The sequence below is a fragment of the Piliocolobus tephrosceles genome, chromosome 12 (assembly GCF_002776525.5).
Source record: "Piliocolobus tephrosceles isolate RC106 chromosome 12, ASM277652v3, whole genome shotgun sequence".
Lineage (NCBI taxonomy): Eukaryota > Metazoa > Chordata > Mammalia > Primates > Cercopithecidae > Piliocolobus > Piliocolobus tephrosceles.
The window spans coordinates 81,076,280-81,094,109 of NC_045445.1; the positions used below are offsets into that span (position 1 = coordinate 81,076,280).

Genomic DNA, 17,830 nt, shown 5'->3' on the forward strand with positions numbered 1-17,830 from the left:
CTCACATATGTGGGTATCTGAACTTAGCCTCCAGGTGCAATTCTAATGGCTGCTTAGAGGTAGCAGTTTTTTCTTACTTTTAATTTTTTTCTTTTTCTTTTACAATTAGGATTTCAATGTGGAATAGCAGTTTTTCTTTAAGTACAAAAAGGGAAGGCAATTGCAATTAGAATTAAGGAAACTGGTGCAAACCTGTGTATCACAGTAAATAAATCTTCAGTTGTGCGTGAAGCCACAAACACGTCATCATCATCCTCCGCAATCCATTCGGCTGTTTTATCACTGATTAAACTTTTTTCTTCGGTGCCTGGTTCCACAGAACTCCCTAGACATAAAAAACCCAAAGGAATGACTTTGACCACAATAGATAGGACAAAGTACATTCTCATATGTTATTTCATTTGATGGTCAAAGCAACTCTGTGAGGGCAGCAGGGTGGCAATTTTTAATATCTCCATTTTGCAGAGGAGGAACATGAAGTTCAGAAGCTTAATGATTTGCCCAAGGTGAAGTGAGTGGTGAAGATCAGCATGGGTCCCTATTCTCTCATGCCTTTGTCATTATAACGGGTGGCCCGAGCATTCTCTTGTTTTAAACACTGTATATAATTTCTCTAAATGAAGGAGTTGGGAATGACCTAAAGTACTGACTCCCACCCAGTGGGTTAGAGTGGAACCTACTTGAATCTCAGAGGGGAGACTGTGGAGTCTGAGGAAGCGTTTTCTACAACTACCTGGGACTTTGATTTATTTGCTTGGCTTAGTCATGATTGACTCATACTGAAAGTAAAAATCTGCATATAGAAGGCCATGAGATTTCAATTTTTGGTGTTAAGGGTTCAGAGAAGAATGAGAAACATGGATGAACACTGACAACATTAAGCTAAGTGGAATAAGCCAGTCACAAAAAGACAAATACTGTATGATTCCACTTATATGAGGTGTCTAGAGTCAAATTCATAGAACCAGAAAGTAGAATGGTGGTTGGAGGGAGGAATCTGGGGGGAGGGAGAAAGAGTTGTTGTTGTTTACTGGGTACAGAGTTTCAATTTTGCAAGATGAAAGGAGTTCGGGAGATTGGTTGCTTAACAATGTGAATGTGCTTAACACGAATGAACTGCACACTTAAAAATGGTCAAGATGGTAAATGTTATGGGTGTTTTACCACAATTAAAACCAAGAGAGACAGAAAAAGAAAGGATGAGAAACATTATGTATTACATTTTATGGTTCCAGGAAGAGCCAAAGAAGTCAAACCACCCAAGAAAATGAGCTCCCTTTCCTCCGGAAGGCACAAAGAGAGGCTGCTGGTGGCAACATATTCCATTGTTTCAGATGGCTCCAAGCCTGCCATGGCACATGAATTCAGTCTAGTGGGGTACTGAGTCTCATGTAGGGAATTAAACTCAGTGCAGCCAGTGAAAAGTACTGTACAGTGAGGTGGAGGAGTAGTTCCCATGATAGGATGCACGCTTGGCTAGGGACGTGGGATGCTGAAGTCCTAGGGTGCTAGAACCTAATTTGATTTCATTATCTCAGCACTAGGGATTTAGAGGGGAGAGTGGCCTAAACTGGGCCTTGGAGATCTGCCTCGGGCTAGTCTTGATCTCAAGGGCAGTAAGGCCAGCCCGTGGTTCCTATTTAGAGTAACCCAAACCCTCAAGAGGTGCCCGCACTGACTTGGGATCAGGATAATTATTCTGGGGCATCTGCTTCCATCTCTGGCACTTCATTCTCACCCTCATCTCTCCTGTGACTGAAGGAAAAAGCCAACAGACAGTTTACTAACCCAGAGGGCTTGCCTCCCTTTCACTGTCAGCCTGAGGAGTTGAAGTCACCCTTTGACCAAGTGATTGCAGGTCATCGCTGGTGGGGGGACACTTGGCGTCTTCCTCCAGGGTGATGATGGGGCTGAGAGGCAGCCTTGGTTCTGCCACATAGGCCTCCATTTGAGCTATGGGAGAAGTGAGAGGCAGGTACAGCACGCTGGGTTTTTTTGGTACGGGAGGTGGAATCTTGCCTTTCTTTTTCTCAGCTTCTTCCTGGCTCTGGAGGCTAATTCTTTCAGGCAGGGCCCTCATCTTGGGGCCCTCGTCCTCCACACTTCCCTGGGGAGGCTGCTGTGTTCCTGAGAATAAAGCACCAGAGGAACTGGCAAAAGGCGTGAAAACAAGAGATGAGGGTGCTGTTGACTCCCCTGGGCTTCTGCCATCTGGGAAGCTGGAGGACTTTGGTTTCCGCACTACCGTGTAGCTGTCTTGAGGGAGTGGTCTCACATGTTGAATTGAGCTCCTGGGGGGCACAGCCAAGGTTGGTGAAGTTAGCGCATACTCCTCGGGAACAGATGGTGGCTTGTGGACCAAGCTTGTAGGCCTCCGGGCCACCGGAGGCTTCTCAGCTACGGGAGGTTTTGTCTTTCTCTCTGGCAAGGTGAAGACTTCTTCTGCCCTGGATTCCTCGGCACAGTCAGGGCTCTCAATGTCATCTTCCGGCTCAGACTTGCTGACCGACCTCAGGCGAACAGAACGTAGGTCGGACTGAGTAACCATAGGCATGATTGGCTGGTTGGGATTAGTTTTTTGGGCCAGCTTGACACCAAAATTTGTCTCTGAGTGGTGCCGACTCACCTTGGTTTTGCTTCGGATGGAGATACTCATCCCAGACAGATCCAGGTTGGGTGAAGAGGTCAGTGGTAGGTCAAATGATAGCCGTGACTTGGGAAATTTCTCCATTGGTGACGTCGGGGGTAGTGATGACTTCCTCTCAGGTACCACTGGACGTACCCGGACACTGCTGCTTGGAGGGGGTAAGTGGCCCAGGGTCAGGGACATGGAAACAGTAGGTGTTGGTGTCTCCGACTGGCTGGAGTAGCCACTGGAGGGTGACATCAGTCCAGGGGGCCTTCCCGGGGAGGATATCTCCCTGGCCTCCACTTCAATGGAGAGTTGGGAAGGTGTAGTGGCTCTGGAGGTGGAAGGCGAGGCAAGAGACTCTGAGCTGCCCTGAACTTGGGTGCACTCAATGACTGTGGTGCCAGTGGCAGTGCTGGAGCTGGACAGGGATTGGTAGGTGTCACCAGACTTCCAGTCAGTAAGATACCAGTGGTGGGAGAATTGTGTACCTTCTGGATCTTTGTGGTTTAGAATAGCTGGGTGACCCTGAGCATCTGGGTGGGACGAGTGATGTCCTTGGTGTTCCAAGGAGAGGCAAAGGCTCTTGGGCCTCTGGTCCTTGGGTAGTGCTGACCCACCTTCAGGCAAGAGGCCTGGCTCATCTTTGACCAGTGAGACACTGCGTGTGGGTGGGGAAGGCTTCTTTTTGGCCTTCCGAAGTGAGATACTCTTGGACCTCTGCCTTCTGTGCTGGGCCTCTTGCTGGGCACTAAGGGAGGCGATGTTGTCAGCACTGTTACTGCCCTCAGAGCTTGTACTGGCAAAAGGCAGGGCACAGGCCTCATTGGCTTTCTGCTCCTCATCATAGTCCACATCTGTGGTGCCTGAGTCTGTGGGCACAGACAGTGACCGCTCCCGGAATCTGCTGGCCCCGCCGGGGCCTGTCTCCAGCCTCGTGGTCCCACTGGTCAGAAGGCCAATCTTGGAGGGTCTTTCGGGCATGTGCCTTCGCTGAATAAGGTGCTCAGGGTAGCCAGCTGACCCACTGCATCCTGCTGGGTTATCACGAGCAACAAGGAGGGTAGCAGCCTCCTTAGGAACCAGAGGTGGGACTTTGTTTAGAGAGACCCAAGAATTCCCACAGGAAGGATTTTTCCCATTTTCATTGACCTGATTGCTCTGGCTGGTGGCACTTGGAGTCATGTAGGTAAAAGCATCTCCCTTCCAGGAAGTGGAGAAGGTTGATTCTGTAGGTCCATTGCAAGAACTGGGGACACTGTACACCATTCCCATGCTCTCCATGCCAGGAGGGTTTGGGCCACTCCGCGCCTGGTGAGGTTCGTCCGGCTCACTGGAAGGAGTTCTCAGTACTGGCGAGGTGAGACTTGGGAACCGAGCATCCTGACCAACTGCAACTCTTCCATGAACCCCTTCCGGAATTGAGTGACTGGGCCTGATGTCAGAGGTGGTAGAGTGGGCCACACTGCCTGCTGGGCTGTTGCTGTGACCTGGAGGAAATAAACACAGGACATGAGTGCTACAGCAAGGGATCTCCCACCAGCTGTTTTGAGACAGGAGCACCAACTTTTTTGCCAAGAAGCATTTGCCAACAGCTTGGTCAGAATTCCTTGGTTCTTCCCTTCCATGGATGAGGATGCTGGGGAAATTGGGTCCTTGCCCGTCACCCCACAGTGAGTCACACGGTACCCTTGAATGGTCCAGATGGCTGCCAAATACTTTCCAGCTTTGATTATTCCTCTTAGAGCTGAAGTGTCATGTGGGATTACCTTGCATTTTCCCCATACTTTCACCCCAGGCTCATGAAACCATCACAGACCTCAGCATTCATCCATCCGGAGATGAGAGTAGAGGCTTCCGAACTAAGGACAGCATGGTGTGACGTTTGGCTCCAGCAGTGACTCTGGAGTATGCCCAAACTGCAAAACTAAGAGTCTGGTTGCATTGTTCGCATCAGTCACTTTTAAGCTTTGCAACATAAGAGGCTGAGGATAACCTACAGATGCGAGGAAAACGTTTGGATGTTCCAAATCCCCAAACGTTTTCTCATACACACAAACAATTAATACTGTCATGTCATTATTATTATTATAAGTACTACTGCTATGAGAATTTGTAATAACAGCCACCATTTGTTGGACACTGACTATGTACCAGGAACATGGTAGGCAAGTTACATACAATAACGCTAGTCTTCATGCTAATTCCACCGGGTCGGTATCATTATCCCCAGTTTATAGATGAAGAAGCTGAGGCTCAGAGAGGTTATGTAACTTGGTCAAGGTCTCCCGGTTAGTAAGCGGAAAGACCAGGGCTCTTACCCTCTGCTATCTCCCTGGTCGGTGCTCCTGGCCAGCATTCGCTTAATGGTAGTAATGGTTCTGTTAAGATGATGGTAAGGATCCCTCTCTCCTCATCTATTTGCCTAAATTTGGCATATCTGGTTACATTCATAATGGGAAACAATAATGTAATGGATTCATTAGCCCGGGAGACCTATTCTCCATATTCAGTTGACGCCCTTGACACGAGGCCCTTAGCTATTCTTAATTACCATATTGGCTTTTTCAGGACATCCGGAGGCCCCCTCCTCCACCCAATTATTCCTGTTCCCCATCACCACAGTACCACCTGGGTGGCAGGATTGGTGGGAGTGGGTAAGGGGAAGGGACTGGGGAATCAGCTGTGATGGGGTCACCTTGGTCTCGTTGGGAAAAGTTAGAGAATCCAATAATGGTCCGCCTCCGCCTCAGGGTGGACTTGGGGTTCACGGCTGTCTCTGTGTTAAACAACGAATGTCGCAAACTTGCATGTTTATCAAACTGCTGCCCTGTAGCCAAAATAAAGACACTTGGGTGCATCCTGGTTTCTGTTTAAAGCACAGTGGAAATTGGCCTGAGAGAAGAGAATTATGGCAGTTGTGATGAGCATGAATAGTATCCAAGGCAGGTGGCACTTCTTCCCCATCTTTCCTAACTTGGCCCTGGGCATGCATGCTGGGTTTCCCAGGCTGCACCCAGGTTACCTGTAAGTCTTAGGTGTTTGGGGGCAGTGGTTTTCAACCCTGGGCTACATATTGAAATCAACTGGGCAGCTTTTGAAACTGCAACACCTGGACCTTACCCCAGAACACTGAAATCTCTGGGAGTAGGGCTCAGGTAGAAGCATTTTCTAGAAGTCTTCAAGTGATTATTCAGAGGTACAGCCAGGGGTGAGAACCACTGGTGTAGAGCAGCGGGCTGGGACTAGATGCTGCCTGACTGTGATCTTTTCTCAGAGAAGGTCTTTATATGGGCCAGGTGAGGCCAGTGTCTCCAAGAGGCTGCCCCACTGCCCTCCACCATCCAGGAAGATGCCTGATAGTCTGTCCTACAGTCTCCTGGTCACGTTTTACCAAAGCTGGCCCACAGCATGGTGATTGAGTTCTATTTCTTTCTCTTTCTCTTTCTCTCTCTCTCTCTCTCTTTTTTTCCTGGCACTGGCTTTTCAATTTAGGGAAATTATTGACACAGATTATAGTTATCACTTCATCTGAGTTACATGGGACTTTCAAAATACCTGTTAATTCAGTTTGTTTACTGACTTGATAATGTTTTCAAATTCAATGCAATTAAAATGGAAGATTTCCTCAATAATATGTCTTACTTAATATTATTTAAACATTTTTTTTTAGAGCTCTATTTCTCTTAAAGTGCTAGGTCAGTCTTTGGGTGCTGGGAAATGGCTGGGTCAGAGTCAGGGCAAGGCAGGGTGGTGGGGCGAGGTCTGTGATTCCACCTCCCTTTCTCTCATTCAGCAGCTGGCTAGCCAGACCCTCCCCCACCAGCCACACAGCTGCACACGTCCACAGACTCCTCAGCAAGTGGCTCTGTGGGCAAAGCTCAGGGACAGCCTCATCGAGAGGAAGACAGACATTTATTTATTTATTTAAAGACAAAGTCTCACTGTCACCCAGGCTGGAGTGCAGTGGCGCCATCTCAGCTCACTGCAACCTCTGACTCCTGGGGTCAAGCGATCCTCACACCTCGGCCTCCCGAGTAGCTGGGGCCACAGGTGTGTGCCACCACACCTGGCTATTTCTTTTGTATTTTTGGTAGAGATGGGGTTTCCCCATGTTGCCCAGGCTGGTCTTGAATTCCTGAGCTCAAAGGATCCACCCACCTCAGCCTCCCAAAGTGCTGGAATTACAGGCGTGAGCCACTGTGCCTGGCCAAGATAGACATTTAGACACAAAATGTTCAACATCATTTCTGGAGTCTTTCCTCATCAGCCCTCACTCCTTTTGGTATATTTCCCTAGGCTGTGGGCTCTATTTCCTGCCTCTGATTTTCTGAAATGATGCCAGTGACAGTGGAGGACCCCATATCCAGGGAGCACTGCCACACGTGGCCAGAGCTGTCCTCATCATCTTTATCAACATTTTCCAGCAGAGCACAGGCTGGCGCTGGCTCACAGGACCCCTCTGATCCCTTTAGGTTACTGAGATCATGGTTTCATCATGCTGCTTGGCCCTATTTCCTTCTCAAATGACTGGCCCTCCTTCTCTTCCCCTTACAGCTGATGGAGTGTAGATCATGGATTAATAGTGAGCACGGTATAGTGTGCCACATGCCCTCAGAGCCACAGCCAGCTGGGCTACATATAACATCATGTTCCCCACTCTCAAAGTTGTACCGGGTCCCCTTTTGATCTTTTTGGCCTTAGGACCTTTCTACCACTTCTTTTCTTGAAAACTTGCCAAACAAGTTGAGGAGGCCCACCTTGCTAGAAGACTAATGTCCAGTGAAAGTGCCACCAGGCCTTTGGGCTGTGCCCAGGTGTGATCCTCCCTTGTTACCACCAGCACTCCAAACCCTACTCTCCCGCTCCGACTCTTATCAGTGTACTCCAAACCCAGCTGTGGGCACAAGAAGTTGTCTTGCCCTGACCCAAACAGAACTCACAAACTTTAAGTTTCCATATGGGCTCTGAAGAGCACACAAGTTCATAAGGCTTTGAAGCTTTCTGTTAAGAAAATTTTGTTTGCTATCAAATGGTCTCAGGGTGGCAGTGCCAGGAGGGGGTGAAGAAAGAGCAGCCAGCGCCCCCTCTTCTGCATGCCTCCGTTCCCTCGCAAGAGCCATGACCATGACAGCGCAAGGTGAGCCGGTAGCAAAGAAAGTCTCACTTCCCTCCCCCAACACCCAGTGCATTGAAGAAGATGGTCTGTAGAGGCATGAAGGGAAGAAGGCGGTGCTAAGCAACTCTACCAGAGATGTTGATGGGCACAATGTCAGACTGCGTGGAGCAAGGCTGAGGCCACCGCTTCTCCTCTAGGATGGGCAGAGGGAAGAGGTTATTCCAGGCAGTTTGCTTGTCGGCTGTGGTAGACAGGCTCAGGGAGGCCTCGGGGGCCCTCACACCCTGGGTGGTAGTCTCATCCTCTCTCAGCTGCCGTTTGGTAGGCTGTTGGGAGAGAAGGTGATGGAAAGGGTGTATTCCTGCCCGGCGATGAGCCAGTGCCCATAGGGTGGCTGTTTAGGCTGGGTAGTTGGAGACTTCGTCTGGGAGGCAGGAAAGCGTGGACAGGCCACCAGGCCAGGCACCTGCTGTGCAGGGCCCATCCCAGTGGGGCCTCAGGGTAGCTCTGCTGGTGAGCAGAGGTGAGCAGCTTCCAGTGGGTAACGTAAGCAGCTGGAGGTCTCCTGTCAGTGGGTGCATGCTGGCTCTCCCAGGTAGGGGATGAGGCAACTCACCATCAATACAAACTCCAGACGCCTGGCAGACTGGGGCCTTGGGTTGGGGGTGGGCTCAGTGGCCTCATCAGAAGAGCGGAAGGTCTGCCCCACAAGTCTGGCCTCCGAATACTGTTCCTCATATTCTTCTGAAAAATAGCACAGTGGAGACACACACTCTAGGGTGCCACGGCCAAGCGCTGGGCCGGAGAAGGGCCACGAGCCAGGGCTCCTGCTCTAGCTGCCAGGCCTGACTTGCATTTTCTTTAGGCTATTTCCAGGTGTTCGAGCCACTGGATTTGGAAATGGAAAAGTGCTTGCTTCCCAGGACCATGAGGGTCGAGGAGAAGAGAAAGTCAATAAATTCATGCTGTGGTGGTTTGGGGACCAAGCCCTTATCTCAATGACCCCCACCTTGAGTGCTCAGTTACGAAAAGAGGCTCAGAATGCAGACACCTTTTGCTACTTTGGACTGCAAGTTTCTCTCTTTGAAGCCCTGCAGCTCTTAAGGTTTTTTGCAACCCTACCAAGGAAATGACCTGCGTGAAGCAAGAAGAGATTTACACCAGGAAGTCCAATATGGAGTTCTTTCTTGGATGTCAAGAACTCTTACTTGAGCCTTTGTGGGCCGGGTTCCCTGCACCTTAGTCCCGCTGTGAGTGGTGTCAGGTCTAGGAGGGCTAAGGTGAAGGAGAGGGAAGGAGGAGGTAACAGCACAAAAGAGGCAGAAGTTCAGCGGCATCATCAGTGAATAAGGATGCACAAGATTTGAATGGGGTTGATTGAAGCGATGAATTTGATGAATACATGAAGAAAGTGAGAGTAGAGAAGGGACATTCATGCTGTATGTACACTGAACAAAGACTCTTAGAATCATAGAGATTTGGGGTTGCTCTTGGGGTTCTTTGTTCCAACACCTCATTCTGTGCCCAGACTCCCTCCTCAGCAGCCCTTCTAGGTGCTTCTTCAGCCTCAGCGCACACACCTGCAGGGAAGGGGAGCTCCCTCCCTCCCAAGGCAGCTCATTTCTTCCACGGACAGTTGGGGCTGTCAGGCGTGTCAGAAAGTTCTTCCTTATCTGGAGGTGGAATGTGCCTCCTTCTGGGTTTCCACCCACTGGTCCTAATTCTGCCATGGTAGCAACACAGAGCACATCAACTCTTTTTCTGCGTGGCAACTCCTTTGTTATCTGAACACAAGGCTCATGGTGTCCCTTGGCATCTTGCTTTTCGAAGGTTACCACTGCCCTGGTAGGGGGTGGGGGTTATGGCTGTCATCCCGTTGGTGGCCCATCAGCAGTTTTCTATTCGCCATTAGAGTTAACCTTTATTAGTATGGATAAAGGAGTGCTGACAAGACCTCTTTTCATGCTTAACATCCACTGAGCACCTCTTGGCAGGTGGGGAGGGAATCCAGCCTTGTGCCAGGTGCTTCTGGAAACCCCAGGGTAGTAAGATGTGATTCTTTACATGGAGAAGCTCAGGCTGGTTAGGAGGACAAAATAGGTGACCCCTGGGTGCTGTGTATTGGGCTTACTTTAGTGAGGCAGTAGCTATCCAGGGGCGGTTATTGTAAGAGCAGAGTGAGTGAAGCCCAGAGTGGGAGATCCTGCAGATGCCCCCTTTGTCTTCTGGTGCCAGCATCCCAAAGGCATGGGCGATGTGGCAAGAGGGGGACTGGAGGGAATGTGGGCCCACATTGTGGGAGTCTCCCACCCAGCTCTCGGTGAATGGTATGACTTATGGCCCTGCCTCAGTCTCTGTCCTTGTTTCCCCATGGGCTACTGAGCTGAAAAAAGGGGGTGGGGATGGGGGGAAACAGCCCTGGAAATAGCCTCTTTCAGAATCATTAGGCTGAAAGGTGAAAGCTGGAAACTGCTTTGTCGATTGTTTTTAAACTGTTCTCTCTCTTTATCTTGCTGGTCCCTGTCCTCTTTCTTCTTTGCCTCCCTCCTGCCGCTGCGCATCTCGCCTCTGGGCTCCGGCCGCAGCCCCCCTCCCTCTCGGTACCTTGCAACAGGCTCTGGAGATTGAGCTGCGCCTCGCGAAGCAGCTCCTCTACACTCGGGGGCCTGCCCGAGGAGAGGAACACGTTCACTGGCTGTCGCCATGACGACCTCGAGTGGGCAGTCGCTGTCGCATTTTCCCGACCCGAGTTAGCTGCAGCTAGGGAAGGAGAGAGTCAGTGAGAGGCGCAGGCGAGCTGGAGGGGAGCGGCGCGCGGCGGCCAGTGGGCGACCGCAGTTCCCCAAGGTCCGCCCCTGCGTGGGGCGGGGGGAGTGCGAGGCTGCGCTTTAAAGGCGGGGAATCCGCGACCGCAAGATTTTTCCTCGACAGAGCCTACTGCAGTCTGCTCCCTCCCGCTCCGCTCGCCCCTGCCCGCCCGCCCGGTCGCCGCCGCCACCGTGTCGCCCGCATCTTCCGCCTGGCGCCTCTGGGCCCCGTGCCGCCGCCTGCCCTCTCCCGCCCCGGCGACGAGGTAACGCGCCCTGGGCCGAGCCGCCGGGCCCTCCGCCCAGAGCGCCGCCCTCCGAGCTCGCCCCGGTGGGTGTGGCCCGGCCTGTCCCGCGCCCAGCCGCGGCACTTTGGTCCCTCCCGCGCCCCGCCGCCGCATTTCGGCCTCCTCCGGCGGCCTGTAGCTCCCGTTCCTCTTTCCCCACCACGGAGCCCCAGGGCCCCTGGGCTTGTCGAGATGTCTGAGGCGGCAGGAAATCTCAACAGCCTCCTCATGGCGAATGTGGCCCTGCGCGAAGAATTAAATGCCCTTCGCGGGGAGAATGCCAATTTGGGCCTCCAGCTCGGGAGAGCCCTGGCCGAGGTTAATTCCTTGCGGGGCAATGTCTCCAGCTACATCCGTTGGCCAGTACCCATAGTGCCCGTCCTTGCGGAGGAGAACTTGGAGTTCGCGCTCAGTGAGATCGAAGCCATTCCCGGGGGAGAACTGCCCTTCTTGTGCCGGCCTCCCCCACGCGCGGAGCCCGACTGCATCTCGGATGATCTTTTGATTAACATGATCCAGGATCGCAGCACCCCCGACGGGCCCGCTGACCCCCCTCTGCTGCCCATCCAGCCCCCGCTGGCGCTGCCTCTGCCTGCGTCAAAGGAGCCGCCCCCGCAGCCCCCTCTGCCACCGCTGGAGTGGCCTGAGATAGAGCCCTTTTCAGGCGACCCAGTCTACCTGGCTGAATTCCTGATGCAGCTAGAGACCTTCATAGCCGACCATGAGGATCATTTTCCCGGGGGCGCCGAGCGGGTGGCCTTTCTGATCTCCTTTTTCACTGGCGAAGTCAAGGACTGGGCCATCTCGGTCACCCAGGAAGGAGGCCCCTTGCATGCCAACTTCCCGCGCTTCCTGGATGAAATCCGTAAGGAATTCTGTGGCCCCATCCCCCCACTTGTGGCTAAAAAGGCCATTCGCAAGCTCAAGCAGGGCCACTGTACCCTCGGCAGCTATGCAGATGCTTTTCAGTTCCTGGCCCAATTCTTGTCTTGGGATGACTGCCGCCTCCAAAACCAGTTCCTCAAAGGCCTGTCGGAATTCTTCCGCAAAGAGCTCTTATGGTCAACAGAAATGGCCGACCTGGATGAGCTGATTCTCGAATGTGTGGAGATAGAAAGAAAAGTGCGCGTTCCCAAGCCTATCCCGCTCCCTGGGGTTCGAAATATCCTCTTCCCTTTTGCTCCCAATGAGGAAGAAAGTGAAGATGAAGAGTACTACAGTGAAGATGAAGACCAGGAGGCACGCAGGCACAGGCTTCACCCCAAAGACCAGAGGAATGGCATGAGGGCTTTTCAGCAAGAGATGAAGGAGGAGGAGGAGGAGGAGGAGGAGGCGATGAAGAAGGAGGAAGAAATGAAGAAGGAAGAGGAGGAGAAGGAGGAGGAGGAAGAGGAAATGAAACAGAAAGAGGAGGAGGAGGAGATAAGGAACAAGAATAAGGAGGAAGGAGAGAGTAAGGATGAAGAAGATGAAGATGAGGATGGGGGCCAGAAACCAGAGCGGGAGCCACAGCAGGAGCCAGGGACTGAGGAGACCTATGGTGAGGTGGAGGAGGAGCCACTGGATGAGGCCCAAGATGATGATCTAGATGAGCTAATGGAGATGGAGCCGACCTTTGTTCACGCCTCATCCCAGACTTCTGGCCCCACAAATGGTTACCACGCCGAAAACTTCCTGGGTGCATCGCCTCCCATAATACAGCCTAGCAGACGGAGGAACCAGAATCGAGTCCCACTTCTGGAAGGCCTTCCAGGCACCAATTCACCATTCTACAGCTCCCCCCCACTGATTCGTCGCACAGGTCGCTTAGGGCAACGCCAAGTTCGAAGACGCCCCCCCGTGCTTTTCCGCCTCACTCCGAGACAGGGGGGCCCCCGAGCTGCTCGTGGCCGAATTCGAGTGTGAGTGCTGGGGCCAGATGGCCACCCAGAACACACCCTTCTTTTGCATCCCCCACCCCTGCTATTGCTGCCATACCTGCCCCATTTGCTGACCAGGACTTCAGGGAGTTTCAGACCTGCAGAACCTGAAGAAGACCTGCAGAATTCCAGACCATCTTGCAGTCATGACCAGAGAGTGACATGTGCTCAACCAGGGCCACCTGGGAAAGGAGGGATCAGCAATAGCTGCCCTCTTGGCATGTACTCTGCTCAGTCCTGCCACGAGCTGGAGAGCAAGTTTCTGGGCCTGTTCCCATAAATGAACTGGTCACCCTCTTGTATTTCCCCTCTGGTTGTTCCTAACCCGCACCTCTCCTACGTTTCTTCACCCTGTGTTCTACAGTTTTATTCTCTGACTGACCCACCAGGACTTCACCCAATGCCTCACTGATCTGCCCCAATGAGCAAGAGGACAGGCTACCCTGAACTCCTAAAGCCAATGAGGCCAGTTGCTAGATATAATCGATGGTGAGCAGGATGGTATCCAGAAATGTCCCTAGAAGCCTACACTCGTTTCACGCCACACCTCCAGCAGAGGGCCTGGAAGAGGGCCCAACATCTAGTCCAGTGAGAGTGTGCAAAGCCACATGTCAAATGGACAACTTGACCGACATTTGCCCTTGACTGACTGGGCAGGCTGGTTCCACTTACAGCACTTGAGTCTACCTTTGCATAGATTCCTGTATCAGGGCTCTTGGACTGACTTGCCACATCTGGAGTCCTTTCCTCTCACCACATTGCCCTCCTGGGCACCCAACATTGCAGGCTCCACCACTTTCCTTGATGTTGCCTAAAGGGTAGCCAGTTAGGGTTTGGGGGAGGAGAAGGAGGAACAAGAGGAGGAGGAGAAAGAAGCAGCAACGATCATTCTGCCATTGTAAAGAGTGACTCTCTCCTTAGGGATGGTGGTCTTCTCCCCTTGCCAGGCCTTGGACTGCAGCCTCCAGTCAAAGGTCTTTGCAGGACACTTTCTATCCTTGGAGTTGCAGAGGAGGACTGATTGGCCATTCCTTCCGGGACAGACAGAGAGAGGGCCCATGGCCTGCTCTGAGCTCCCTTCAATTTCAAGGAACCCTTAGTTCTGAGAGGAGAGAGGAAGGCTGCACCCACCGTGGCCTCACAGCTGGGACCCCTTCATGTCTCTGACATGGGGGCCAACCCCTGGCCTGCTGCTGTGCTTCAGTGACACAGTAAAGCTTAAGAGGGTGGCTGCCTCCTAGGAACTCCCGGGACTTCTGGGTACAAACTCAGGTGCCCTTATAAAGAGACCCGCTGCTTGCCTTGAGTCCAGAAAGCACTGCTTCTGCAGTGAAAAACACACACTATGTCAGTTCTGGCCACAAAATGCCAGCCAAATCTACTGCTGGCCTGAACTGCCCCTGGACACTGGACTTATTGCACAGTGACTGGCAGCAGAGCAAGTGCAGCCAGGGTTTGTGGCCAAAGGGAAGAAAGCATAGTAAATTCAACCTCTGTTCCTCATGGGAGTCTGACCGATAACCTCAGGCTGACCTTGGGATCTTGGGCCTGGAGGTAAGAGGAAAGAGCTGGAGGAAGAGGAGTCGCAAAGAAACCCAGTCCTCTGACTGGTTTCTGGTGAGGTCTCTATTCATCAGTGGGAGGTAAGATGCCCTTTTCATTAGCGCTTTTGTTTCTCAGCCTGGGGATCAGTGGATTTGGGTTCCTATAACCTGTTGCTACCTTTTTAAAAGGTCCCCTCTCTCCAAAGAGAAAAGTAATACATAATCATTAAAGAAAGTTTGGAAAATAGAGAAAACTATAAGGACAACTCCCGCCTCCCCCAGACATTAAGAGTGTCCCACCACACAGAGGCAAGCACTATTAACACTTTGCTGCCTTCCTTTCTAGTGTGTTCTTGCTATGTCTTGTCAAACCTGAGCTCATCCTGCCAGGTCTTGATCAGCAGGATTTAAAATGGCTGCCACCTGTGCAGTCATGCATACCGAATACTCATTTAAACATTCTCCTAATTTGTTGGACCTTTCAATTGCCTGGTTTTCCCCATCCCCACCAGGGCAGGAGTAAACAACTTTGTAAAGAAAATTTTGTCTGTTTTTCAGCTGATTTTGTCTGATTTCCTCAAGAACGTATTCCAGGAGGGGACCTGCTGTTCTTCGAGGTGGTGGACCCTGTTTGCTGATGGTTGACACTCTGGCCCTACTGCCCCATGTCCCTGTGAGGAGTGTGAAGGATGGGTGCCTTAAACCCACACTTCCAGGGGCCCTTCAGCACAGGTCCTGCCTGTTCCCATGGTGCTTCTCACCCCGAACCCTCAGAGCCACAGCCAGGGACAGAGCAGATGAGCAGTGAGCTGGTTTCCACCCTCTGGGGGCAGGAGGGGCTTGGGCTTCCCTTGGACCCTCTTCCTTCCTTTCCCAGATCTTCAATATTTGTTGTGATGTAACAGCCATAAGAGCTGTAAGAGGAACTGTGGGCTTTGGGAGCTTTCTTGGGTTGAAAGAGGGGTGGGGGGAGGGGAAGCATGCAGGGGTATGAAGGCAGCCCAAGGTCTCCCAGAGGCTCGGGAGGAAACTTGTTTGGAATACATGTGTTATTGTTGCATTACTGTGTTGTGAAGATAAGAAGCTGCTCTGTATGCTAAAGCTTTCTCTCCTCAATAAAAATATAAAGGGTGTGTAAAGATTGTGTCTCTTTGTTATTGAGCAAGCATAGATGGGTACAGAGTAGGTATCGGGTGCTTCCAAGGTCCCCTGCCGGAGTCAACCCTACCCTGAAGTCTTGAAATCCTTAGACAAGGAAACCAATGGTGTGGCTCAAGGGACCTGCCTACAGTTCTGTGCATTTGTGGATGGCAGAAATTGCTGGGAGGGAAGTGGAAGCACTGGGCATCTTGAAAAGTAGCATTCATTCTCCCAGGGACTATGGGTGGCCCAGCCCTACAGGCATGCACAGGCATGCATGGGACTTTGAGTGAAGGAAGAGAAAGAGACCAGGTGGGGTGGGGAGGGCCCTTCCGCTTTTTGGCACTAGGTGGCGCTATGGGATACCAGTGAGTTAGCTGGTGAAGATGAATCACAAGTCCCCAGAGCAGTCCACATAAGAGGCCCTCCAAGCAAAATCTCATGGCTCCTCACAGACTGTGGGGTCAGAAGAAACTGAATCCCATTCTGGGATTTGCCCAAGTTTCCCAGCATGAATTGGACTTTTTTTTTTTTTTTCCCAGGGGAAGTGGGTGGTAACATTCATTAAGCCTCTGCTACTTTTGAGTGCTATGCCAGGCACTTCACATCTGTTACCTTATTTCATTCTGATAATGATCCTGGGGGAAAGAACTAACTACCCTTACCCTCATCTTAAAGATGAGGACTCTGAGGCTTAGAAGTCACTGGCCCAAGGTTGACAGCTAGTGAGTGGCTCTGTCACAGCCCTGCAGCTGCCCATTAGCTCTGAGGACACTTAGCACCTCTCTGTCCCCACTCCGCTGGCCCTGCAGTCTAACATGGCCAGCCTGGTCTGCTAGTTCTGCCCTGTCCTAACCCCCCCCCCCACCCGCCGCCAGCTTGCAGGATTCCAGTGGGGGAAACAAACCCCCTTTCAGAGGCACATTTGCTTTGTCCCTTTAACAGGAAGGGAGGGAGGGAGGAAACCATGGTGTTTCTGACCATGTGCCAGGCACTTTCACCAACATCATTTCATTTTCTCTCCACAATTCAGTGAGGCAGGTGATGCTGTCTCCTTTTAGAGCGGAGGGACCTGAATCTCAGAGATATTAGATCATATGGGGGACTCCAGGTCTTCGTGACTCCCAAACCCATATACACTCTTAACTCAAATACACCGTGCTTGCTGTCTCCCAGCAGAGACTCCTGACAAACTTAAAGTCTCAACCTGTCTGGATTTTGGGTCTTTGCCAAAGCAACGAAGCATGCATCAGGTGCACTATCTCTGGAAGCTCTGGGGGAACCAGCCAGGTGGCAGTTCTGAGTATGTGGTTGACTGCCCCTTCTAGGGAGGGACAGGGTTATGGGGTCGTGGGCTTCATCAGCGAGCACTGGGACCACCCATTATTCTTCAGGGGGCCTGACAAGGTCTCCAGCACCCAGGGGATTTCTCATGACATCACAAGTAGTGACAGGTGAGCCCAGATTGTGTTATGGCCAGAGAAGGTGGAAAAAAAGTCAGACAGAGTCAGCCTTGCCCTAACCCTAAAGCTGGAAGCACTGTGGGAATGGGGAAAAGAACCCTGGATTCCGGTCCAGCCTTGCTGCTGACTCTATATGGGCTCTGGCATGAGTCTCATCCCCTCTCAGGCCATGGCTTCTTGATCTGTCTAGTCACTGTTGAGTCCTTGGGGCCCAAAACACTACTTGGTACACAGTAGGATCTCAATTCTAGTTTGGTACGTAAATGAAGAAGTGAGTGAATAAATGGGCCACTGGATGGAGACCTACAGGCAGCCTGCTAAGGGCATCTGCAGGTGGTACGAAGCTTGGAGGACTAGAAGATCTCCTCTAAAAGGGAATGAGGGGCCGAAAAACTCTCCCTAACCTGGAAAGATGCACTGAAATAACCTTTACCGGGGATCATCTGAGATCCTGCAGTCAGGTTCAGAAAAGCAACTGCAGAAGCCTGAGTGGGGGAAGATGTGGCTTAGAAGAAGCTTATGAAAATGAAAATCTGAGGATGTGAATTGACAGGAGATTGGTCAGAATCACAGACTGATCTGGCTGTCAGATGTGCCAATGCTTTCCTGGGCTGCTGCAAAAGCAGTATGGAATCCTCGAGATGGGCAGGGCCCACCTGGGGCCCTGGCTGCCCTGTGGAAGGGGACAAAGCCGCACCTCACAGAAGCCCTTTGGCTTGCCAGGAGTAAGAAAACATCAGAATAAAAGGAAGGAAGGAAGGAAGGAGGGGAAGGGGGGCAGTAGAGGGGTGACAAGGATGGCAAGGGTCCTGAAAACCCTCCCCTGCACTGACCAATGGAGGAAGGCAAGGAAAATCTTGCTGCCTGTGAAACAGCTGTGACTTCCCCACATTCATTCTGCAAGTGAGGAAACCAGTCAGGC

General features: G+C 51.8%; 2 protein-coding genes across 5 annotated transcripts in view; one reads left to right on the plus strand and one right to left on the minus strand.

The window, feature by feature from the left end:
• Positions 1 to 17,830, minus strand: part of NHSL2 (NHS like 2) — a 47,464-nt gene that overhangs the window by 6,526 nt on the left and 23,108 nt on the right. The window contains exons 2-7 of one of the 4 annotated variants that reach the window (XM_023202109.2): positions 10,353 to 10,508; positions 8,365 to 8,492; positions 7,879 to 8,074; positions 5,328 to 5,459; positions 1,789 to 4,119; positions 193 to 325 (exon numbers count right to left, since the gene is read on the minus strand). In XM_023202109.2, coding sequence (XP_023057877.1) covers positions 193 to 325; positions 1,789 to 4,119; positions 5,328 to 5,459; positions 7,879 to 8,074; positions 8,365 to 8,492; positions 10,353 to 10,508 — 3,076 coding nt within the window. Of the gene's footprint in view, positions 1 to 192; positions 326 to 1,194; positions 4,120 to 5,327; positions 5,460 to 7,878; positions 8,075 to 8,364; positions 8,493 to 10,352; positions 10,509 to 17,830 lie in introns of those variants that run through there. The other 3 variants (XM_031936584.1, XM_031936585.1, XM_023202111.2) reach the window with 3 other exon arrangements.
• Positions 10,510 to 15,444, plus strand: RTL5 (retrotransposon Gag like 5). Its single transcript, XM_023202112.2, has 2 exons — positions 10,510 to 14,404; positions 14,864 to 15,444. Exon 1 carries the CDS (start codon positions 11,035 to 11,037, stop codon positions 12,745 to 12,747), a length of 1,713 nt encoding a protein of 570 aa, XP_023057880.1. The 5' UTR covers positions 10,510 to 11,034; the 3' UTR covers positions 12,748 to 14,404; positions 14,864 to 15,444.

Coding starts and splice junctions, on each gene's coding strand:
- RTL5 (XM_023202112.2), top strand. CDS start 11,035: ATGTCTGAGGCGGCAGGAAATCTCAACAGCCTCCTCATGGCGAATGTG.